The sequence below is a fragment of the Acomys russatus genome, chromosome 8 (genome assembly GCF_903995435.1).
Source record: "Acomys russatus chromosome 8, mAcoRus1.1, whole genome shotgun sequence".
Taxonomy (NCBI): Eukaryota; Metazoa; Chordata; class Mammalia; order Rodentia; family Muridae; genus Acomys; species Acomys russatus.
In genome coordinates, this window is record NC_067144.1 from 18,045,626 (window position 1) to 18,069,921 (window position 24,296).

General features: G+C 46.8%; 1 protein-coding gene across 1 annotated transcript in view; it reads left to right on the top strand.

The window, feature by feature from the left end:
* Heg1 (heart development protein with EGF like domains 1) overlaps positions 1–24,296 on the top strand; it is a 76,071-nt gene that overhangs the window by 46,244 nt on the left and 5,531 nt on the right. The window contains exons 7-13 of the mRNA XM_051149830.1: positions 1,867–1,970; positions 4,565–4,623; positions 4,853–5,013; positions 8,534–8,668; positions 15,536–15,578; positions 15,947–15,984; positions 23,653–23,740. Coding sequence (XP_051005787.1) covers positions 1,867–1,970; positions 4,565–4,623; positions 4,853–5,013; positions 8,534–8,668; positions 15,536–15,578; positions 15,947–15,984; positions 23,653–23,740 — 628 coding nt within the window. The remainder of the gene's footprint in view (positions 1–1,866; positions 1,971–4,564; positions 4,624–4,852; positions 5,014–8,533; positions 8,669–15,535; positions 15,579–15,946; positions 15,985–23,652; positions 23,741–24,296) is intronic.

Sequence of the window (24,296 nt, forward strand, 5' to 3'; positions counted from 1 at the left end):
GGGGGTCTTATACAGAACTGGGTCCAGGTGGACAAAGGGACAGAGAAGGCCATGTCAACAGTGGAGGGCGAGCCAAGCTGAAGCCCTACAGACGGTCAGGCAGACCCTGTGCATACTGGGTAGTCAGATTCCAGGTTGCTGGGGCGCACTGCTGTAGGAGTGTCAGGTGTCCTCCTTATGGGGTGCAGGAGCAGGTGCCACACCCTTCCTTGGTGTGTTTCATAAGCTCTTAGGGCTTCGGTTTCCAATAAGGATTTTAACAAGCCCCTGTGCTCAGACAGACACAATCTAACTTGATACAGTTTTGCAACAAGATATTTATCGGTCCGTGCCGCATGGGTGGTAACTGGACAGGAGGGAGTGTCTTCTTCAGCAACATGAAATATAGTCAAATGGTGCTTGCAAAATGAAGTTACCCAGGGCAAAGCATAGGCTGAAAGTCACTGTATTTTGTTTTCTTTTTCTTTTTGTTTTTTTGTTTTTTGTTTTTTTGTTTGTTTTTTTTCTTTGATTTTTTTTTTTTTGTTAGTTTTGTTTTTTGTTTTTGTTTTGTTTTGTTTTTCGAGACAGGCTGGCCTCGAACTCACAGCAGTCCTCCTGCCTCTGCCTTCCAAGTGCTGGGATTAAAGGTGTGTGCCACCATACCCGAACTGTTTTTTACAGTATGCGGTAACTTTAAAGCTAGGCACAGGCTCATCTCCACAGAGGTATAAATGCCTTTGGCAAATCCCTTCCAGAAAAAAAAGCAGGATTTGGGAGAGGACAGACCATATTACTCACGATAGAAGCAGAAGCCACATTCAAAAAATGTCTGTGTGCCTACCTCTTCTCCTGTGCACATTTCTATTTGGAGAATCTGGATTTGAACCTGGGCCTGTGAGAAGTGAAGCCGACTGGGTCAGGCGACTGTCCTGGAAGCGTGTGTGTGTGTGTGTGTGTGTGTGTGTGTGTGTGTGTGTGTGTGTGTGTGCGCGCGCGCGCGCGCGCGCGCGTGCGCGTGCGCACGTGAGGGTTCCACAGGTAGCACAGATGGGAGGAGAGCTGTTCAGCTGTGCTAACAGCCGCCAGTCCCCTTTTCAAGTCACTTCGCTTCATTGTTCGTAAACATCGGAGGAACATGCAAATTAGAGCATGCCCAAATGCTTTCGCTTGGCCAAGAGTGTTTTCAAAGAGCTGCCTGCTGTTCAGAAAGAGTCCTAAGCAGCTGGCGTCACTGAACTGTAGAACAAGCAAAGGCTGGTAAATAAAGACCAGGAGCTTTAGTCAGTTAACTCTAACACGTTAGATGTCTCCCAGGCTCACTTGCCAGCCTTCCTCTTAATTCAGCATGCAAGCTTTCCACGACAGAAAAGCCTCAGGGACTTCTGTTTCAGGTTCATTTTCTTCTGTCCAGAGGGAAAGATACGAAATGAATATAATGAATAATAAAAAGCCAGCTCTGAAAGCGGGCTATACTAAATTTTGGTTGCCTGCCCCGTTTTCAAGTCCCATTCCAGAACTTCAGGCCCAATCAACACAAATGGGTGTTGCCTAGAATTTTATTTTGAGTGAAATGGGCCTCAAAATTAGGGATGCTTTCGGCTTTCTGGACCCAGCAGTGTTCCTACTGTTTTCATTATGCGGCTGGTAAGCATGGAATCTTTAGCACCTTGGAGTCTAAACCCAATACAAATGTTTGTTCTGCTCCTCTGCCACTCCTTGGTTATCTTCTAGAAGAGGAAGGAGTAGCCCGTACCCTCAAGAAGACACACACACACAAATTATGCTGTAGGGGAGTGAAGCTGGTCACGCCAGGGCCTTATGAATGCATAGCCTCGCGTTGGTCTCTCTGTTGCATGCCTTAACGGACAGCGTTTTCTTCTTCAGTTAGAACCTTCGTGACTGAGATTAAGCTGAAGAAGACCTTTCTCAACAGCACTGTGGAAAACCATTCCGATGTCCGTGAGATTGAAAATGAGATTGCTCAGACGGTAAGTGTCCTGACAGGACCCCTCACGTTCACCCTTTGCTTTGTAGGCCAGGTCTCATTCAGAACTGGATACGACTGCGGGCCAGCTATAGCTCCCCAGCCTTGCTTTCCTGTTTAGAGGGCAAGTTCAAGGTGACATAAAAAGTTGTCTTGGAAGTAGAAGAAAGGTGTTGAGATCTGGTGGTGTCCAGTAAGGATGCTGCACGAGGCACATCTTCCTGCGCGGTCCCTACCCGCTAGGCTCTGTCTTTTCTCATGTGCAAACACAGAGTCAGCAGGCATGGTGGTGCCCTGCACCAGGGTGGTGGGCTGCGGGTGAAGAGGAAAGATCTGGAAAACCCTTGCGTTCCATCTGCTGTTGACACCTGATGTGGCCTTCTCCTTGTGTTCTCAAAGCTTGGAGCAGGGCCACTCTCTCCTCAGAGGATGCCTGCAGCCTGATGCTAATCCAATTAGCTGAGCTTGTGCAATCACAGTTTTAACTATCTACAGGCCTTGAATGCTGCTCTTTCCCTCTTTGCTTTTATATCAGGAAAGTAACCTGGAGAATAAGAAATGAAGACGAAATGCACACAATACATTCTGTTCTCAGCAGCTGCCCAAGACAAAGATTTTGGTGTTTGGGAACCGAAATTTGCCATTACACTAAATTAGAGATGAAATTAAATTCGATTTGCCATTACATTGAATTAGAGTTCATATATTAGCCAGGAATGAAGTGTTCTTTTAGGACTGTGGATTTTATTTGTATTTTTTAATTCCATTTCTATGTCTACTGAGCATTTTAAGTCTGTAACAGGGACTATGCCAGATGCTCAGTCCTGTGAGAGGGTAGGCGATGATGCTCTTGCAGATGGAAAACTGCGAGGCTCTGGCACTTGGTGGCCTTGTCTGAGTCCACACTGAATGGAAACAAGAGTTGAAAGAGGTCCTCTAGGTCGCCTGTGTTACGCTAACTGCAAGTTTGGGGGTCTCTAAGAGCACTCTAAATTTCAGTCATTCACTAGGAGGGCCCACACAGCTTCCTGGAGGCCATTTCTGCACTGCGAGTTTTCACGTTAAAATTAGCTAAGCAAAGAGATGCATGAGACAGAGCGTGGGGGTCCAAAATGCAGAGCCTCTAGTTGCTCTGTCCCTGTTGCGCCACTGAACTTGTCAGCCTTGGCAACAGTGTGCGACTCTATGGAGTACTGCCAACCATAATGCTTACCCTTACCTGGGTGTCTGAAGCATTTATTTGGACTTTGCCATGTAGACATGGTTGACTGTCCAGATGGCTGACTCCATCCCCTCGGCGCTCTAGAGGCTGAGCTGATGTCATATTACCCAGCGTTCCTTCTATTGTCCACACTAATAGCTATTGATCACACGGTAGTGGCAGAGAATGTCACAGATACCCTGGGACCGCCCAGGACTCCCAATTCAACAAAATTGCTGTTGTCAAGCAGGACCCTCTGAGTAATAGCTTTGGAACTAACTGCCTTGCAGCGGTAGGGGCGTGGCCTCTCTAGCCACAGTAGATTCACTGTTCTTCTTGCTTACTCTGTAGGTAGATGTTTTGTAAACATAGTATAGGGCGTTAGAGCCCTAGATCCCTGGGCAACAGTGCAGTCCTTCGTGCTACATTGAGCTGAGAAACTTGCCTAAGTTGATTTGTTTGTGTGCTTGGCCAAGTATCACCATATAATACATTGGGCCATAAGACATCTGAGCCCCAATCACAGTGAAGAATTAAACTGCCGTCGATGGAGGAAGCCACTAGCATGGGCTTCCCCAAGATGGCATTCTGTTCATACAGGTTAATAATAAGGCGACAATAATAAATCGCTGCTATTAGAATAGAAAGTAATGTGACACTCAGACACGCAAACCACTTGATAACATTCTGTGCTTGGCGTCATCTTCCCAGTTACAGGGCTCTGAACCGCTGACTTTGAAGACCGGTGGGTCTGTGTGGAATGAGACATTGAGGCCCCCTGCTCCATAAAATCCTCTCCAGCCTTGCTGTTAAGGAGACGGGCCCAGTGCTGTATGCTGAGAGGCTTTCTGCTCTCTCTGGGGTACAAGGCAAACACTGGGCAGGGAGCTCTTAATTTGTGCCCAACAAAAGAGCTCTTGACCAACATTGTGTAATTTCCCACAGCGAGTCTTTTTGAGGAAGACCTATCGTTGAGTTAGGTCAACTCATTGTAGATTACGAGGAGCCTCTCTCCGGGGCAGGGGTGCGTCAGACCTGGGGAGCTGAGAGGAGATGAACCTTCTCAGTGGGCTTGTTCACTCTGCAGAATCCAAATAAACAGCTGCCTGGGTTGTTTTTTTAAAACCCTGGGTCTTAGGAGGGATCTTCTTCTTTGAAGATGTTGCATTTCCAAGGGTGCCGCTCCGAACATTTCCTGTTGAGATTTCCCCTTGATGCACTCTCTGCCCTGCTGCCTTTGTTCTTGGGGTGAGGGCGCAGACACACAGGCCATACTGCTTTGGGTAAAGCTGCCCGCTGATAACTTGACGGTTAGAAACTCCCTGTTTTATCCTGAAAATAGGAAACTGCTTCTTGGTTCACGGATTTTTGTCTGACAGTCCTGTTCTTCGTTTCAGCTAAACGTGTGTTTTTCAACATTGCCTGGTTATATCCGGTCTACAGTCCATGTGTCTAGGTAAGAAAAAGAATTTCTTGTGCTTATCAACTGGACTATGGAAATTGGGGGGTGGGGTGGTCGGGGGTTGTTCTCACATGGGCGATGAAAATAAAGCCAACCTCTGGCCACTGGACCTTTATGAGCTCCTGTTCTTACCCTAGACAATGGTGGTACATTTATTTTGCAAACTGCCTGGAACCCACATGTCATTTTAGGTCAGTTAAGGCCTTGCTAACTTTGCCCACAGAGAGCCCAGTGCAGTGGTCATCTCACTGCAAACCACCTTTGCCCTGGCCTCCAATGTGACACTATTTGACCTGGCTGACGGGATCCAGAGATATGTCAACTCCTGCAGGTCCTCTGCGGAAGTCTGCCAGCTCTTGGGGTCTCAGAGGCGGATCTTTAGAGGTAAGGAGGGGGCGTCCTCTGGGAGGAGCCTGCCCTTAGCCTTAGAAATGGGAGGCATGTGGGGCTCGGGCACCAGGAAAGCTCCTCCATAGAGCCTGTTTTTGGAATGTATAAGCACAGGCCTTCGCGACACTCAGATGCACACACTTAGGTCTGCACGTGGCAGATCCTTGGCATCCGGCTCCTTCTGCTTCTTCATACAGTGTCAGGGTGAGAGGGAGATGTTACGGGAGTTGATGGAACCAAAAGAAATTACTCCTGTTTCCCGGGGAGACAGACAGTGACATACAGAGTGTGTAGACTTGTCAATGATCCAACAGCCTTCATATGGTGATTTCTAAGTAAAAACAAAGAACCCCATGTGCAGTGTTACCTATCTTTTGTTTGTTATCTATCATTAAAAAAAAACAAAAAAAAAAACAAAAAAAAACATACAATGATCAAAAGAATGCAAGGCAAAGCAGGATGCTCCCAGGAGTGCTGTAATGATGAGGACCTCCCTTCCTTGGTGCTTGTTTTGTCAGAGGCGCTTGCCCTGCGTTAGGGTGGAGCCAACGAAGAAGGTGATTAAGGACAAAGCTGGAAGGCACGCTTGCATCGTGGGATAGTTTTATAGTTGGGAGAGGAAAACTTGCTGGGATCAGAAATGACTCTAGGCAAAGAGGTCTGGTCCCTCTTGGTGAATTACAAGTGATCAAAGTAGACTCCGATTAGCTCTTTGTACCACTGGATGAGGCTGGCAAAAAAAGGGGAGCTTAGGCTAAGCCTCCTCATCTGGCATCCAGATGTTAGACAGAAATTGAAGGTATCAGGTTTTGGTGCCATATCCGCTGGTTAGTCTAGGATATTCCCAGTGGGTCAGGATTTCCTTGCATGAGCAAGTGCACCGCAGAGCTTGGGAGCTAGCCTCTCCTCTTCCACTCTGAGGGGTTGTCTCCTTAGCAACAGGGGTGGGGGGCGGGGAAATGGACTAAACACAGTAGAGTTGCAGTGTCTTGTCTGAAAGTTCATAGCCTGTTTTAGTGTGCTGGAAACTTGGAGGGTCTCTGGCTTTAGTTTTGTTTCCCTTGCCAAGGACTCGAGGGTACCATTTTTTTTTTTTTCTCCCAGTGAGGTAGGTACCCGTCAGGTTGCTAACCATTTCTGGACTGCACTTTGTACAGTCAGCATCGAGCCAGGATACTTTTTCTGTTGCCAGCCCATGCATCTGTGCTTTGCAGATCAAACTGGCCAGATTATATGGATTTGCAACAGCCACCCCGCCCCTATCTCTAGCAGCTATGCCTGCTCATCCCAGCTGCCTTGTGTGGACTGCCCCTGTGTGGTTCATGGGAAGACTCCTGTCACCCTGAGGCCATCCCCACTGCTCCCTTCCAACCCCTTGAGCATAGAGACAGTCATGCATATCAGCCAAAACTGGGCTCATGTCCATGTTTTCCCTCCATACCTTCTTCCGGTTTTGCTGAGAGATCCGGCTCTGTCTCTTGGTAATTTTGGGGGAGCTAGGGAGGTAGGCTAGACCAGCAGGTGCTACACACACCTAGGTTTCCCGTCAGTTTGCAGAATGTCCACCTCCCTCCTTTCAGAGAACTGTAGTTCTCATGATCTCCTGACTTTGGAAATCCCCTGAGAATGCCTCAGCCATAGGCGTGTGTGTGAGTGCTCATAGTCTACTTTTGACGGATGTTTTGCCCAGGAGAGACCATGGGAATTGTGCCGGCAGGAGGCTCACACCACCAGCGCTCAACCTAAGTGAGGTTCTGCATGGTCCTGTTGGGTGGCTTTATGAAAAATGTCCTTTGAGGAGGCTGAGGAAACCGGCTCCTCATTGCAGGGGCGAGCTCTGGCCCTCTGTGTTCAAAGAGAAATCTGATGAGAGCCAAGAAATGGTTGCTTTGGCATGGTGAGGAATCTTTGCTAGCAGCCCACATCAGTAGACAGGGTAGAAGGAAAGCTTAACATTGGTTTCCAGAAAATACCTCATCAGACCAGGCATTTCCCAGGCTCGGATGGCCTAGGTAACTCTTTACCCTGGAGGTGTTTCTCTCTCTGCTAAGTCTAGTTGACTGGCAAAGCCTTCAAAGAAGTCATCTGAGAGGTCATGGAGGCTAAGTTCCTCCCTGGTGCCAGCTTTGCAAAGTTCGCCTGGTGAGATATTTTCCATTTAAAAGTTTCCCCTTAAATACGAACTTTTTTTTTTTTTACAATAAACAAAGGAACTCAGATTTAACACGTCAGCTTCCACCGATAAAGGCAGGAAATTCAGCACTGAGAACTGAAGCCATGTCCTGACTCGCCCCGCTGGGAGCAAGCAGGCAGCCTGCCAGCCTCAGTTCTCAGGACCCTCAGGAGGGATTGATGCTGGACGCTGGGAATTCCATGCCGGCCTGCCAGCAAGCCCTGGTGTCAGTACCTATCACCAGAGCTTGCCCAGGAAAGGGTTAATCTTGCAGTCTTAACTGGGGCCTTCTGAAGAGCTTGGGGGCCTTTTCCTTGAGATAGAAGAGGGGAGACTATATCTACAACACTGGCGCCCAGTCTTCGTTGTACTTTTCATCTCGTGGCAACTCTCTTCCCATGTTGAACTTGCCGTTCGCCCCCAACAGCAGCAGCACGCACCTGTCTTTCTTCACCCTGTCCACGTGTAGATAAGTTATTAGTCACTGTGGACTTGGTTTCATAATTCCGTGCTCTCTGTGCACCCATTCACACATGCGTCTTTGCCTAGCTTGGGTGGTAAAATGTACCCTTCGTTGTCTTTGCTGCCCTCCCCAAATGAACATGGAAACAACCTTAAAGCTGGGCTCCCACCTTGCCTGCCTCTGTTTCTCCTGGTGACGGTGTGCTGACTGACTGACTGACTCATGGGCCGGTAGGACCCCCCAGCACATACTCACTGATTTGTCTCTGTGCTGAAGACCCCGTGCTGAATAAAAACCTTCCTACCACTGTAATGGGAAGACAGACAGACAGACAGCTTCCTGAAAGCCCTGGGGTGTCGAATTACCATTCAAACCTCTCCCTGTAATAAACCCCCAAAAGGCAGCGTACTGTGGGCAAAGCAAGCTGCCCTATCACAAGGGATGGTCCTGGGCCTCTAGGACACACAGAGCCCAGACATGCTTTCACTTGAGACTGGTTTGGCCAGTGCTGGTTGGTTTGGGTCCAAGCACCCAGCTCCCTAAGAAAATGTATGGTGACATTGTCTGAGTTTGTTCCAGCCCCCACCTGCCCTTATGCCTTTAATGTGAAGGTATACCACACCGAGGCTGTGTTTGTAGGTCTGGCAGCGCCCTTTCCTTCCTCAGTTTGGTTTCTCCATAGGGAATGCCCGTGAATGTTTATTTACTGGCAGTGATCAGGGAACAAGGGCAAGAGACCGTGCAGGGCCTCTGAGAAGAATATGGCTCCAAGGAGATGCTAGGAAACTCTCTCCTGAGCCTCTTGAAATAAGTTCTTGCATTGCAACGTGTGAAGAAGAGGATTGGTCCAGTCTCACTGTCTTGTTTTCACATCCCAGCGGGCAGCCTGTGCAAGCGGAAGAGTCCGGAATGTGACAGGGAGACCTCCATCTGCACCGACCTGGATGGTGTCGCGCTGTGTCAGTGCAAGTCCGGCTACTTTCAGTTCAACAAGATGGATCACTCTTGCCGAGGTAGCGATGGGTCCAGTTGGAGGAAGTTGGGAAATTTTCTGTTTATCCCCGAAGCTTTGTCTGTTGCCTGCTAATCACTAAAGGTGGAAATCCAGGCGTGGCACTGGGCCTGGCTCTTTCAGGGGCCACTGTGACTCAGTAGAGAATATGCTCACTGATGCCAAGGACACCCGGCTCAGAGCCACCTTCTGCCTCTCCAGTCGGTGTCACCTTGAGCAGGCACTTCGTGTCTCTGAGCATCGGTTTCCTGTTTGAAATGAGTATGGTGACAGGTCACTAGGTGTTCAAGAATGACTCAAACTGTGCTTTGAAGACCATGAGGACTTGCTCTTGTTTTCATCTGGGTTATTGATAATTTGGTGTGTTTTAATCATTTTCAACATTGCTTGGTGCGTTGGAGAGTAGAAATCTCACTCTGCCAGCTTTTAGAAGAAGCTAAAGTTCACTCTGTTTGAGATGAAAGACCATCCTCAGTGAGTGTGGTCCAAAAAAGTTTGCCCTAAAATCGGTTTTGTTTAGATCCAGAGTCCTGTGTTCCTTGGCTTCAAAGACTGCTGCCGCCATCTGTGATGGCAGTATAGAGGACACTATATTGCCATATGGTATATATTATATATACTGTATTGCCTGTTCAGTTAATACCTTGCTGGTGACAGATGTACTGGGATTCAAGTGAAAAATCACATACAAGGGCAAGGTGACATGCCACTTCAGTCAGGACTTCCCTCAGAGGACTCATTTCATCAAGGAATATAAAAATATACTTGGGGGCAGCTCTTTCATCTTGAACCTCAGCCCCTCTGACAGCATTAGGTTTGGATTCCTTAGAGCATTGTCAGCTCTCCACATGGAACCTGTTTGGAAAAACAAGACAAAAACACTAGCTTTCTGAGTTGGACTTCAGGCCTGACAGGATTGGTCCCCAGCATCCCATTGCCATGCCAGACTGTTGCTTTGCCTCAAAGAAATAATGGCCCGACTTGCTTCTTATCTGCCTTCCTGCCTTTCTTAGAAATGGGGGCGGGAGCTCAGCTGCACGTGAGAAAGTGATGGCGCTGAAGTCCTTGCATGTTGTGGTAATGTGTCGCGTGCTGTGTGCCTGTGACACGGGTGAGCAGGACTGTGGGCAGGTGGAGGAGCTGGGCTGTGAACCCTGCCTGCCACCCTTGCTCCTGACTGGTTTGAGCCACTTCTTTCTACTTCCAAGTCAGCAATGCCCTACCCTGTCTCTTACAGGCACGTGTTAGTGATAGAGTGGCCAGAGGTTGCCTTGGGTAAGCCTCTAATAACAGTGGTTCTCAACCTTCCTAAGGCTGCAACCCCTTAATACAGTGCCTCATGGTGTGGTGACCCCCGCCCCCAGCCTTAAATTACTTTTGTTGCTATTTTGTAACTGTGGTTTTGCTACTGTTATGAATAGTTATGTGTAAACGTCTGTTCTCCCATGGTCTTAGGTGACCCATGTGAAAGGGTCATTTGACTCCCTAAGGGTCGAGACCCACAGGTTGAGAACCGCTGCCCCATAACAAGGGCCTCGCCTTGATTTTATACATAGCTTTGAAAGTATAGCAAAGGCAATGTAGTGATGTCCTGTTTGAGACAGCGAGAGCTATGTGTGTATGCCACATCAAAAGTTGACAATCATAGCTTGAATTGCAGACATTCAGAGGGAAAACAAAAAACAAACCACATCTCACTCCCCTGTTTAACACAGAGATTTGACCAAATTTGAGACAGAGGGAGGTGAGAAGCAGTCTCGCTTTGAGGCCCAAACTCACCTGGAGTTCAGTATATAGCACAGCTAGCCCCAAGCTCATGATCCTCCTGCCTCAGCTTCCCGAAGTATTGCAGGCATATGGCACCATGATGCTGTCCAGGGAATCATCCTCAGTAGGTGCGCTTTAAGTGACATAGGTGCCACCAACTTTATGTTTACCAGGTCGTTACCAAGAAGCAGCAGCCCTGACTAGCCTTGGGCTTGTGGCCCCATGAGGCCCTTTTGCAGCCTCGGTCATGGCCACCGGGCCTCTAATGAGTAGCTTCTAGAGGTTTGCAGACTCTAGCCCTGTCAGATGGATTAGCAGTGACATCTTCTGGCCATTTGTGCTGGCCAGACATATTTAAAATTAAAATATGTATTCTTCCTGTATTTCTTAGCTTCCTTCCATTGTACAAGCATCAATTCCAGCAACCTTTTTTTAACCCTCAGACCAGACTGAGATTAGCATTTTTTTTTTTAAGTTTTTGTTTTTTTGTTTTTTGTTTTTGTTTTTTTGGGGGGCAAGGGGATGTTTTGATTTTTAAAATAGGGCTTCACCTGGTACACCTTGAATGAAATCTGCCAGCCTCTGCCCACTTAGTTCTGGGATTAAAGGCATGCATCACCGGGCATGGTGGCACATGCCTTTAATCCCAGCACTCGGGAGGCAGAGGCAGGTGGATTGCTGTGAGTTCGGGCCAGCCTGGTCTACAAAGTGAGTCCAGGACAGTGAAGGCTACGTAGAGAAACCCTGTCTCAAAAAAACCAAAATATATATATATATATATTTTTTTTTTTAAAGTAAAAGCATGCATCATCACACCTGATTATTTTAATTTTAATTTTGCGTTCCTGTGTCTGTGTAAGTGCTACACAGTGTGCAAGTACCTTAGGAATCCAGAAGAGGGCAACATATCCTCCAAAGTGGAAGTTACAGGCGCCTGGGAGCCAACTGCCTGTCTCCAGACATAGCAGAAAGTGCTCTCAATCACTGAGACACCTCTGCAGCCCAGATTCTGACAGTATCCATCTTATCCGATGACAAATGCCTTCAGAGCCAAAATTGTATGTTGGATGGGGTTCAAGTGTCTTATGAAGTGACCATAGGACAACAAATACGTCTTGGGACAATCAGTGTTTCTTTACTTAGCATCCTACAAAGGAGTTATTAAGACAGCACCATGTACTTTAAGCTTGCTTTTGTTCCCCCCCTCCCTTCCACCCTCCACCCCACCCCCACACCCCAAACCTTAGCAGTAGGAGAAACCCAGTAAGGTCATATGCAAATTCTTGCCATGTGCCTTCTGTCTCTAGTGCTCTGGGGTCAGAGTCCCTCTGTGATGAGGAACTGGGAGTGCCTTTACCGGCAAGATTCTACCCAAGAGCAACCCCAGGTTACCGGGAACACTCAATCCTTGATAAGAGACGGTACACCCTTTAAAAATATATATTTTTTACTTATATTCATTTGCTTGTTTCTTAGTGTGAGTTACATACGTGTAGCTATCAAAGGACAACTTAGTGGAGTCACTTCTCTTTCCACCACGTATGTCCTGAGGTCTGAACTCAGGTCACCAGGCTTGGAGGCAAATGCCTCTACCCACCGAGCCATCCTACCAACTCCTGTTCTTTTGATTAGAGAAATGTCATTATATCAGGGAGTCGGGATGCTTTTTGATGCTAAATGAAAAAAGCCCAAGCAGCCAGCTGGAGCTCATAGGCAACAGATGGGCCTTGTGTGTGGCTGGGTAACAAACAGCCAGGAGTGGAGAGCTCCCTGTAGGCTCTCGAGGGTTGGGTAGGTAGATGGATGTAAAACCACATTCAGGAAGAAGTGCTCAGACTAGAATAGCCGGTGACATCAGCGTACCTCAGTGCTGGGACAGGTGGAGAGGTGAGCCGTCGCCATGGAGCGCTCCTGCAGTCTGAACCAGAAATTTTCCCTCAGGAGCTCCCTCACTCCCACAGCCCCACTGTAGCATGACGCAGAGGCAGTGTGGAAGAGGAGCCATGAGGGAGCGCACAGAGCTTTCTGCTCAGGCCAGGAAAGGGCTAGAGGCTGCTTGTGACGGAGGAAGGCCCTGCCTTCCTAAGGCCAGCAGAGAACTCAGGGTGTCAAAGATTTGGGGGTACAGCCTCATCTCTTTTCGAAATAGGACTTGATGACACTCTTCTCTCGTTGAATAAAGATTTGAAACACTTATTGAAAATTCATATAATGATCTGGGTGGTAGTGGTACACATCTTTAGTTCCAGCACACAGGAGGCAGATGCAGATGGATTTTTGTGAGTTTAAGGCCAGCCTGGTCTACAGAGTGAGTTCCAGGACAGTCGGGGCTACATAAAGAGACCCTGTCTCAAAAATCCAAAAGTGAGGGCTGGAGAGATGCCTTAGCAGTTGAGAGCACTGTCTACTCTTCCAGAGTTCAATTCCCAGCACCTACATGGTGGCTCACAACCATCTATAATGTGATCTGATGTCATCTTCTGGCATGAAGGTGTATATGCAGATAGAGCAATTATATACATAAAATAAATAAATAAATCTCTAAAAATAACAAAAATTTCATATAAAGAAACAAGAATTTTGGGCTGGAGAGATGGTTCAATGGTTAAGAGCACTGCCTGCTCTTCCAAAGGACCCGGGTTCAATTCCCAGCACCCACATGGCAGCTCAGAACTGTCTGTAACTCCAAGATCTGACACCTTCACACCAATGCACATAAATTAAAATTTAATATATATATATATATTTTTAAAAAGAAACAAGAATTTTAAATATTAAAAGGGAACCAGCAGGGTGGCTTGGTGGGTAGGAACATGGGCCTGTTGACATGAATTCAATTCCCATATCCCATAATATGACAGAAGGGAATGACTTCTGGGAGTTATTCTCTGACCTCCACTTGTGCTCTATGACATGCACACACACGCGCACACACACGCACACACACACACACACACGTAAAATAAATGAATACAAATTTGAAAGGTACCGACTGGGTAGGGAGAATGAAATGAACAAGTAATTTAAAAAAGAAGAAACACTAATGGTAATAGCTATTTTTAAAAGTGTTCAACAGCTGGGCATGGTGGCGCACACCTTTAATCCCAGCACTCAGGAGGCAGAGGCAGGCAGATCGCTGTGATTTCGAGGCCAGCCTGGTCTACAAAGCGAGTTTAGGACAGCCAAGGCTACACAGAGAAACCCTGTCTCAAAAACAAACAAATAAAAAAAGTGTTCAATACCCCTAGTCATCAGGGAAATCAAATTAAAACTACTTTGAGATAGCACCTGACCCCAGTTAGGATGGCTGTCGTCAACAAATCTGACGACAGATGTTAGCGAGGATATGGGAAAGGAACCCCTGTTTACTGGGGTGCAAACCAAAATACAGTATGGCGATCAGTTTAGAAGTTCCTTAAAAGAGTAAAAACAGAACTGCACGAGTTAGCTGTTTCACTCCTGGCATCTCCCCAGAGAGCTCCACGCTCTAGCGCACAGACATTTGCACACCCATATTCACCGCTGCCCCATTTACAGTAGCAAGGAAATGAAACCAACCTAGATGTCTACAACAAATAAATGGATAATAAAAACGTGGCACATATACAAAATGAGATGGAATGTTATTCAGCTGTAAAAAAAAAATGAGATTATGAAATTTGCAGGAAATAGATGGAATTAAAAGGTATAATATTAAGCAAAGTCACCCAAATTCAGAAAGAAGGAAACAAAACAAAACACATTCCCCCATATATGGAGCCCAAGTAAGGGGCACAGCAGGTAACGAGGAGGGTTAGAATAAAGGCAAAAGGGCCTGAGTCACGAAAAAGAACATAAAGCTAATTATTTTTCTAATTTCAACTGTGTCATATTTTATTTTATTTTTCTTTTTTTGTGGTGGAAAAGTGCATTAAACAGCGTAACTTACCCAGCTTCAGCATCGTCATTCTAGCTGTGTAGAGAACTGTATGGAGATGTGTAGAGTTTGTAGCAGGTCAAGCGTGTGGGCCAGCGGGTAGCTGAGTCACGTTTCTGTTTGTACGTTCATTACAGTAAAGTGATTGTCTTTTCAAGACAGAGTCTCGCTCTGTAGCCCAGGCTGCCCTGTAGCCCAGGCTGCCCTGTAGACCAGGCTGCACTCAAACTCAACAAGGCCTGCCTGCCTCTGAACCCAGAACGCCGGGAGTAAAAGTGTGCACCACCGCACCCCGCTAAATTATTATTATAAACGAATCACAGATTTGGCTGGTTAGGTGTGGCACGGAGGAGAAAGGGGGTGATGGGCATCGTGCCACGTGCCTGTGACCTCAGCCTTGGGATGCTAACGCAGGCGAATGATGAGTTCTAAGCCTCCGCAGCCCGCACTCACCCTTGCCACTCTCGGCTGTCAGTGCTATGTCTCCGCTGCCTGCCCTGTTGGCAACACCACATTCTGTGCTTTGCTTCCCCCCCCCCCTTTTGGTCTGATCTCATATGCCATGTGTATCAGGCATTAATCAAGAGTCCAATTTTTAATCATTCCTTGCACGGGGGCCACTTTTCGTTGTCTGCTTCTGTCCGCGCATGCGTTACTGCTCCTGGTTGGGTTATTGTAATATTGAAAGTCCCCTGTGTTCAGGCAAGCTTGAGAACTGCTGATCCAGGAGAAGAGCTGGGCTTTAGCCTGTCCAGTAAAACAGTGGGCCTGGAGCCGCTCCACCAGAGGGCTCCGAGCTGTGCTCTTGCAAGGTGAAAATTAGGACACATCTAGATATGTCTAAGTTCCTTCAGACAGATTATAGGGTAAATATTCACTTATGTGAACCTGGGCATCCGCCAGGCAGTGGTGATGCACGCCTTTGATCCCAGCACTCGGGAGGCAGAAGCAGGTGGATCGCTGTGAGTTCGAGGCCAGCCTGGTCTACAAAGCGAGGCCAGGGCAGCTAAGGCTACACAGAGAAAAAAATTGAGATGACAACAGTGTTCAGGTCAAGACACAGTGAATTTTAACACTTTCTGCTTCTAGAATACTCTTGTGGACTTGGGTGGCTGGTGTTTAATTGGATGTGAGTTCTGGTCACGTGACCCTCATGGATTTTTTTTTTTTCCTTCTCTCTTTCAGCATGTGAAGATGGATATAGGCTTGAAAATGAGACTTGTATGAGGTAAGCTCTCTGTTCGCTTTTTCAATAAAATCTTTAGAAATGTTTTCTTCTAAAACTACCCTAAAAGCCAGACCACCCAGGTGGGTTAGAGGTGGCACACGCCTTTAATCTCACTCAGGCAGGTGGATCTCTGAGTTCGAGACTAGCCTGGTTTATGGAGTGAGTTCCAAGACAGCCAAGGACACACAGAGAAACCTGGGGGGTAGGGGAGAAGGGGGCACATGACACCTACTCCCTGCTCCCCCCAAAAAAGACAGACCATCCTATTAAAAAGCCTATCCTAAGTAAAAACGTTTCTCACGCACATTGCCTCACTGTAGTTTTTGAGATGTGAGCCTCACATTCTTTTGTCTCTCTTGACTTAACAGTTGCCCATTCGGCCTCGGCGGTCTCAACTGTGGAAACCGTAAGTATCCCAAAGTAGAGAATTGTGACTAGCTGGGGCCCTGGCCTGCCGACAGCCTCCTGCCCTCTCCACTGTGTGCGTCAGTCCCGTGCTGGGTGTGTGAGAAAAGCAGAGTAAGCCCTGCATAATGCTTTGCACGGCTCTGCCTGTGCCGTGAGCATGGCAAGTCAGGCTCGAGATGGGAGGCCTGAAGCAGGGCCCACACCTCAAGGAGAATCCCAGACACTCATAGTGCTCTCTGGAAGTAATGGAATTGGAGGGAGGGTTAAAGACCTTGGGCAGATACAAGCGTGGGGTGAGAGTGAGAAAAATCTCTCAGAAGGGAAAACCCATTGAGAACCCATCTAGAGTCTTAGTCTTGGGGCAGCCACAGATCCATGGTATTTGGGGAACAGTGTCCTCAAATGGTGGAAGGAAACACAAGACAGAAGTGCAGCACACAGGAAGTGAGCAGATGGGCAGGTGAAGTGCTGAGGTTGCTAGCGATCACAGCGCAGGGGAAACTACACAACTGGGAAAAGCCACCAGGACTGCGGTGAGCAAGACAGAGACCGTTCAGAAGAATCAGGAGACTTCTAGTGTAGTGCCAGCTGGGCACAAGGACCAGCCCCAGAAGTCACCTGCTGTGAGGCCAAGCCTCACCCCCTGAAGCAGAGCGCAGCACTGGCAAAGCATGGCCGAGCACGCTGATGGTTTGGCAAGCCATCCCGCCCCTTCTGAGGAACACTTTGCCGCAGTTTAGGTGGGCTGGAGAGACGGCTCAACAGTTAAGAGCACTGCCTGCTCCTTGAAAGATCTTGAGTTCAAACCCTAGATTTGTTTGTACTGGCATCTTGCTTATCTATAGATGCTTTTGAGATGGAAATTACCTTCAAAATTATGAAACAAAATTGGTGATGCAGGATATAATAACGTATAATGCCATTCAATAGCAATTGGGGCAGTTTTAGGACAGCTTTGTCCCTTGCTGTGCAGGTAAATGTGTGAATGGTAAATAGCTAAGGTTGAAAGTAGACATGATTTTATCAAGCCTATGTGTTTAGAGCCCCCCCCCCACGTTGCTCTTTCCTACCCATATGCCCCACTTTTTAATGTCTTCAGTGTACCCATAAAGCTTAGCTTAGCCTTTCTTCCCTACCCTACCTTTGTTTTTCCTGTCTGTCTTTTTTTTCCCCCCCCTCTTTGAGACAAGGACTCTCTATGTAGCACTGGCTGGCCTGGAACTCACTATATAGACCGGGCTGGCCTTGAACTCTCAGAGATTCACCTGCCCCTGCCCCTGTCTGGTTCTAGATCTTCCTCCTTTTGTGTTCAAGTGAATGGCTGTTTCTGGAAGGTGGCATTGCATGCATTATGTCCTGGCTTGTGTGCCGTTGGTGGGGTTTTTTTTGCTATGAATGGTCGTTGCTGCTCACTGTCTAGGAAATGCATACCCTGCATCCATTTATCCTCTGAGCTCTTATGGTCAAATAGTCAAGACAACCCCATTGTTTGTGGGGTCTAAGAAATAACCAGAATCTCTCTCGGGTCCCAGAGAGCATTTTTCTCTGCCGATTTATCCATGTGACCATCATTATGTCCAGCAGAGGGCAGACACCTGCCTGAATTGTTGTTGACAGCTTGTGACTTTGAGCTCTACATCAAGTTAGTATTATAAAAAGCATTTTGTGGCGACTGATAAAAATGGTGGGACTTGTGGTAACATGTGCAGTGACACTTGCTGTGCATGCTTCAGCAGCCCACACTGACAGACACTGGCCACCTGGCTCCTTCTCTGCAGTGCGGGCCCAGCCCTGGGTGTTGGTTACGGAGTTGGGGGACACCTGGATCTTTCCCCATTGTTGATGAAAACACCTGAGGAGGCTGTGACTCATCGTTCATTGTTTTGTACCAGCCATCCCAGGGGCTGTCACTCAACCTGATCTTGGTTTTCCTCTTTGTTTAGTTTTGAGATATGATCTTACTATATGTAGCCCAGGCTAGCCTAAACTCCCCATCCTTCCTGCCTCCATCTCATGAGTTCTGGGGTTAACAAGTGTGCTCTACCATGCCTGCCTATCAAGCTAGGTTTTCTGTAGTCTGGAAATGTCTCTAGATAGATGTCCCAGCACACACTGTTCTCAAGCCCAGTGAGATTTCTGAGCCAACCTTTTTCAGCTAATGCATGACCTTGAAGTCCTCTGGTTCCTACATTCCTGGCTGTCACCCAATTCCAGCCTATTCTAGGTGTGGGGATATCCTGTGTCCTGCCTTGTTAAAGGTTCTTGTTAGCTTTCTGGCTCTGCGCAGGTTCCACTCCTTTTCTTCTGATAGAAAATATCCTTCAAAGAGGTAGGAAAGACTCGTCTTTCTCAAGGCTTTAGTTTCCAAGGACATGCAGGTCACCCACACCCAAGGCTCGGGACACCAACTGGCTTGTCCCTTCTCTCCTCTTCCCATGGAACATCTGTCTCTGTTTACACCCCGTATTCCAACAATTGTGTCTTCTTACCCCCTTGTCCAGCATTCTTTCCTATGTGATCCAAGCTGTCCCTAGACCTCTGCTGTTCTTTTAGGCTTGGACATTTCCTTTGTGGATTAAATTTTATGTTGGTTCCTCTATGCAGATGTGTAGTGTCTCCCTTGATGCTTCACCCTTTTCCTATCTCGTTCATGTGTGTTTGTATGTATAGTGTGTGTGTATATGTGTACATAGGTATGTGTATATGTATGTATGTCCATGTATGTATATGTGTGTGAATGTGTGTGTTTGTTGAATTAGAATCTAATATATCTCCCATACTAGCCTAAAACTTACGCTGTAACCTAAAATGACCTCAAAGCCCTCCTGCATCAGCCTTCCAAGTGCTGGCGTTACAGGTATGCACTGCCACGCTGGCCACTTTTTCACTCTTTTTAAAATTAATTTTACTTTGTCACAGCACAGAACAATGCAAAATCATTGGCTTCCCTTTCCAAACCCCAAATCTATTAGAGTAGAGGTGTAAGGTAAAGAAAGGGAGCATGTATCCCGTCCATCACCCACTATACACCACACACCGTCCCCGTGAAGACCAGCAGCCCCAGTTATCCGGCACCTACTAGACAGAGTGTCTGACCTCCTCGCTCCAGACCTATGGAGCCAGGATCTAGAAATTTACTGAAGTCAGCAACTTGCTTATGTGCTGCATTGCATGCCTCCTTAAGCTCAAAGAACACTGGTGTCATGTGTATGAACATGTGTCTCTCTTTCAAGGAATTGGGCCTTCCTGGATATACTATTTTGTAACCTATTTTTTTAACTTTTAAAATTAAGATTTCATTTTACGTAAATGAGTATTTTGCTTGCATGTATGATGTGCATGCCCTATTTACTTGTATGTATATACCTGCACAATGTGCATGCCCTATTTTATTTGCATGTATAATGTGCATGCCCTATTTTACTTGCATGTATAATGTGCATGCCCTATTTTATTTGCATGTATAATGTGCATGCCCTATTTTACTTGCATGTATAATGTGCATGCCCTATTTTATTTGCATGTATGATGTGCATGCCCTATTTTACTTGCATGTATATATCATCTGCACAGTGTGCTTGCCCGGTGCCCACAGAGGCCAAAAGAGGGCATTGGATCCTCTGGAACTGGAATCACAGATGATTGTGAGCTGCCATGTGGGTTCCAGGAATCCTCTGGAAGAGCAGCCAGTGCTCAGCCATCTCTCCAGCCCTGTCATTTGTTTAACTAGGCAGTGTTTTCATGTCTATACTCTTTATCATGTCACTTTCGATACTGCCATACTGTTTTATACTATAATTTACGTAAGGGCTCCCTTTTGGCTACCCTTTATGACCTTTTTATGGGCTCATTCTCTGAGCCATTTCTCTGATGTGTGATCATTGTCACTTCATGACTGTAGGACTCACACTGCTGGTCCAGATTACTTTCTCCCTATCACAGACATTTCTGTCCATCCCTCTTCCACACCCATTCCATGTGCCCCTTTCCTCAAAGGCCCTGGCAGTTTCCTTCCTTCATTGCTTCTTGGTGGCTCTTAGAGCCATCTTTTCTGTTTACGGCCTCTTCCAACAAACTAGGGCACTCCATTTAATCATAGTCCCCACTGTCTCCCACCCACCCACACCTGGTACACAAAGAACTCTTCAGTTTCCTCTCCCTGTCAGCTCATAGGGCTACACAGAGACTCAAAACCAGACAGGGTTCTCAGGAGTCGCTCAGCGCACGTGTCCAGAAAGACAGAAACACACAGGAGGAAGGAGCAATCGCTAGTTACCCAGGTGTCAGTGCAAACAGCCAGTCCACTGGCCTCGGCTCGCTTCCGTTGGAACAGGAGGGAAAGGGGCCTTGCGGGAGGAGAACACTAGTCTGTGTTTGATACCCCTACGGCCTGGCGAGATGGAGTAGACAGAAACCCAAGCAGAGAATAGAAGAGCCACGTGGAGATTATCATAATGGAGGGTAGGAGGCACCGGGTAGATTCCCCCAGGAAGAGGAAGGCCTTGAGCAGACATGGAAGGGGATGGGAAAGATTCAGATGCAAAACTCTGGCCTTACATGTTTAAGCACTGAATGAGCTTTTAAAGAAAACCAATAAGGCTGCCTAGAAACCTCTATTGCACGGTTTTAAAGAGAGAGAGAGTATGTTCGTCCATTAAAGTTCTGGAGTCAGAGGCTGGTGAGCTTAAGCAAAGTTTATTGGAAGGACGTATCCTGAGACCTGAGTGTCAGGCGTTGCAGGAATCACTGGAAGGCGGCCTAAGGACCCCAGCTTCATCCTGCGGCATCTCCTCAGACTACAAAGCACAGGACAGGCAGAGATGGTGTCCCCATCTCCATCCTATGGGAACACTCACAGTGCCTGCAAAGCTAGAAGTAGACATGACAGGTTGGCTTCGGCGAAGAAAGACCAGAGCCCAAAAGATCAGTTAAAATGATTCTGGAAGGCATTGCTCTTGATAGAGTAGGTGAAGGGTATGTGAGATCTCTTCATCCTGTTTTTAATTAAATTGGACAGTGGTGGTACACACCTTTAATCCCTGCACTCGGAAGGCACAAGAAGCTGGATCTCTGTGAGTTCGAGGCCAGCCTGCTCTACAAAGTGAGTCCAGAACAGCCAAGGCTACACAGAGAAACCGTGTCTTGAAGGAAAAAAAAGAAAGTTTGTAATTAGCATGCACATACATACCTTTTGTACCCCTCAGGACCCTTCTACCTCCCCATAACCTTTCCCTCTTTCTTCATGTCACATGTATCCTGTCCCCCACCCCAATTCCTTTTTGTCTCCACTCATGGTCTCTTTTTTTAGTTTTATAACTCACACTCATACACCTACATACAAACATTACAAGCTAGGAGGCAGATCTCCGAGGCTGGGTTACTTCATTGAGTCTGTTTTCCAACTCCATCCACTTCACAGCAAATCTCATGCTGTCATAGCATATACGTTGAAAAGAGTTGACATTGATATGACATCCAACCCGGGGGGGGGGGGGGGGCTGTAAAAAGAGTGTTGCACTTTACCAGTGTGTCAGTCCACGGTGAATGCCATTAAAAGAAAAGGAAGAGGCTGTGCATGATGGCTGATACCTAGAGGGAAAGTGGGGGAACAAGTAAGATTTTATTTTGTTTACTTAAAAAGTCTATCCTGCCAGGTGTGGTGGCACACGCTTGTAATTCTAGTGCTTGGAAGGTTGAGGTTGGAGGATCTTGAGATCAGGCCAGCCTGGGCTACAGGCTGAGTTCCAGGCCACCCTCGGCTATATAGTCAGAGTTAGTTATGTCCCCCACCTCATTGTCTGCCTTCCACTTTCATGTCATTTGTTTGCTTGTGTGTGTGTGTGTGTGTGTGTGTCTGAGGAGAGAGAGAGAGAGAGAGAGAGAGAGAGAGAGAGAGAGAGAGAGAGAAAGGGGGGCCAGGTGGAGAGTTTTTAATTTAGGTTTCTCATAGAAGGGAAAGCAGACAACAGTCACTTTCTGAGCCTGGCTTATTTTACTTAACACGATGCTATTCAGTCCCGTCCATTTTTCCTGAAAAGCAGATTGTTTTTCAGACAAGTCTGTTGTTTCAAAGAAGAATGTGTTATAACCCACAGTCATTTGCGAGGGTCACTCTTATAATGGATATTTGGTTGTTTTGCTGAAGGTGAGAAAATGTAGCTTGACATGCAGGATAAATAAGAGTTAAACTTGTTTGTTTGCTGTTGTTTTTAGACAGGGTCTTTCTATGTTGTCCTTGCTATCCTGGAACTTGCTACGTAGACCAGGCTGGCCCAGAACTCTGCCTCCCAAGTGCTGGGATTAAAGATGTGTACCACTAAATTTTTAAGAACAGAAGAAGCCAGGCGTGGTAGCACATGACTGTAATCCCAGGCTCAAGTAGGAGGTTTATTTCAACTTTGAAGGCAGCCTGGGCTACATAGTGAGTTCTAGGCTAGAGACTGAGTGCCTGTCTCAACTGAAAAAAGAAAAAAAGGTAGCTAGGTGGTGATGGCACACACCTTTATTCCCAGCACTCAGGAGGCAGAGGCAGGTAGATTTTTGTGAGGTCAAGACTAGCCTGATCTACAGAGTAAGTGCCAAGACAGCAAGAGGTACCCTGTCTCAAAAAACAAAACAAAACAAAAAATCCACCAAAAAAATACCCTAGTTTTGGGCCTTTCATAGTCTATCTTGCAACCTGAGAAACCAATTTTAATACATTTCCACAAGAATAAATAGAAAGTTTAATGCAATTTATTGTAAATAATTTTGCTGCAAATACAGATATAAAACCCAATTAATTGGACCTTTTAGCATTATTATATATGACATATGCTTCTATCAGTGCTAATTTCTGCTAATGAAATCAATGTATAAAGAGCCTCTGGGGTCTTTGGTATGTTTTATACAGTGACCCCAGACTCTGGGCTCAGTGAACCAGTAATATTTCTTCTGCAATAGAAGAGAGTAACCTGTCTCAGCTCTGTCTTACCAAGTAAGACTCCAAAATTGAATCAAGCATCTGTTTTATTTTTTGTTTGTTTGTTTGTTTGTTTTGTTTTTTGAGACAGGGTTTCTCTGTGTAGCCTTGGCTGTCCTGGACTCAATTTTGTAGACCAGGCTGGCCTCGAACTCACTGCAATCCACCAGCCTCTATCTCCTGAGTGCTAGGATTAAAGGACACCAGGCCTTTTTTTTTTTTTTTTTTTTTTTTTTTTAAGGCAGGGTCTTAGTGAGCTACCGATGGCCTGGAACTCGCTATTATAGACCAGGCAGGCCTTGAATTCATACAGATCCACCTGCCTCTGCCTTCCGTGTGAACTAGGCCTCTTTATCTTTACTGTTACCCTCAAGATAAAACATTACATTTCCTGCTGTGTAATTTTCACGTGATTAAAGGCACCCATCTTAAGTGAGAGAGACAGAAAACATAAGAGTAAAATCTTCCTGAACAGTTTGGGGGAAACTTGATGCTTGCCCGTCTATTTCTCTCTTGTGGCTTAGTGACTTCATGAGGGCTGCTAAAGACTGCGGAACGCTAGCCTTTGAGGACCTCTGGGCCAGAAAGCAGGCAGCGGGAGAACGCAGCTAGGGCCCTGCTGGCAGGGTTGGGGGTGGGGCGGAGGCTTATTCCACGTGACTTCTGCTGACCCAGCCTGACCGCCTGTCTCTTTGCTGTGTCTAGCCTATCAGCTCATCACTGTGGTGATCGCAGCAGCAGGAGGCGGCCTTCTGCTCATCCTGGGCATCGCGCTCATCGTAACCTGCTGCCGGTGAGTGATAGGAACTCAGACTTAAACCCTGCTTTAACACCTGCACTGTATGAGGATTTGTTTTTTTGTTTGTTTGTTTGTTTTTAACCTTGAATAAACTAGCACTTGGGAGGCTGAGGTGGAAGGAATATGACTTTGAGGATGGACAGCCTGGGCTCATAGCAAGTTCTAGGCAAGCCTGGGCTACATAGTAAGACCCTGTCTCCAAAAGAACCAAAATGAAGTAAATAGTAATCAGCAAAATAAAAAAAAGTGAATTAGACTTTATCAAGATCAAAAACCTTCAAATTCTGGAGCTGAGGACATGGCTTAGTTGGCAGTGCTTGCCTGGCACGCATGGAGCCCTGTGTTGGCTCTCCAGCTGTGCAGAAATGAAAAACAAAGCATGGTGTTACCCACCTATGACCCCAGCCCAGGAGTTAAGGCAGGAGGAACCAAGAATGTAAAATCATCTTTAGCTACAAAGCAAGTGACAGCCGGACTTGGTGACACGCATCTTTAATCTCAGCACTCAGGAGGCAGAAACGCTAGGACCTCCTTGATTAAATGCCAACCT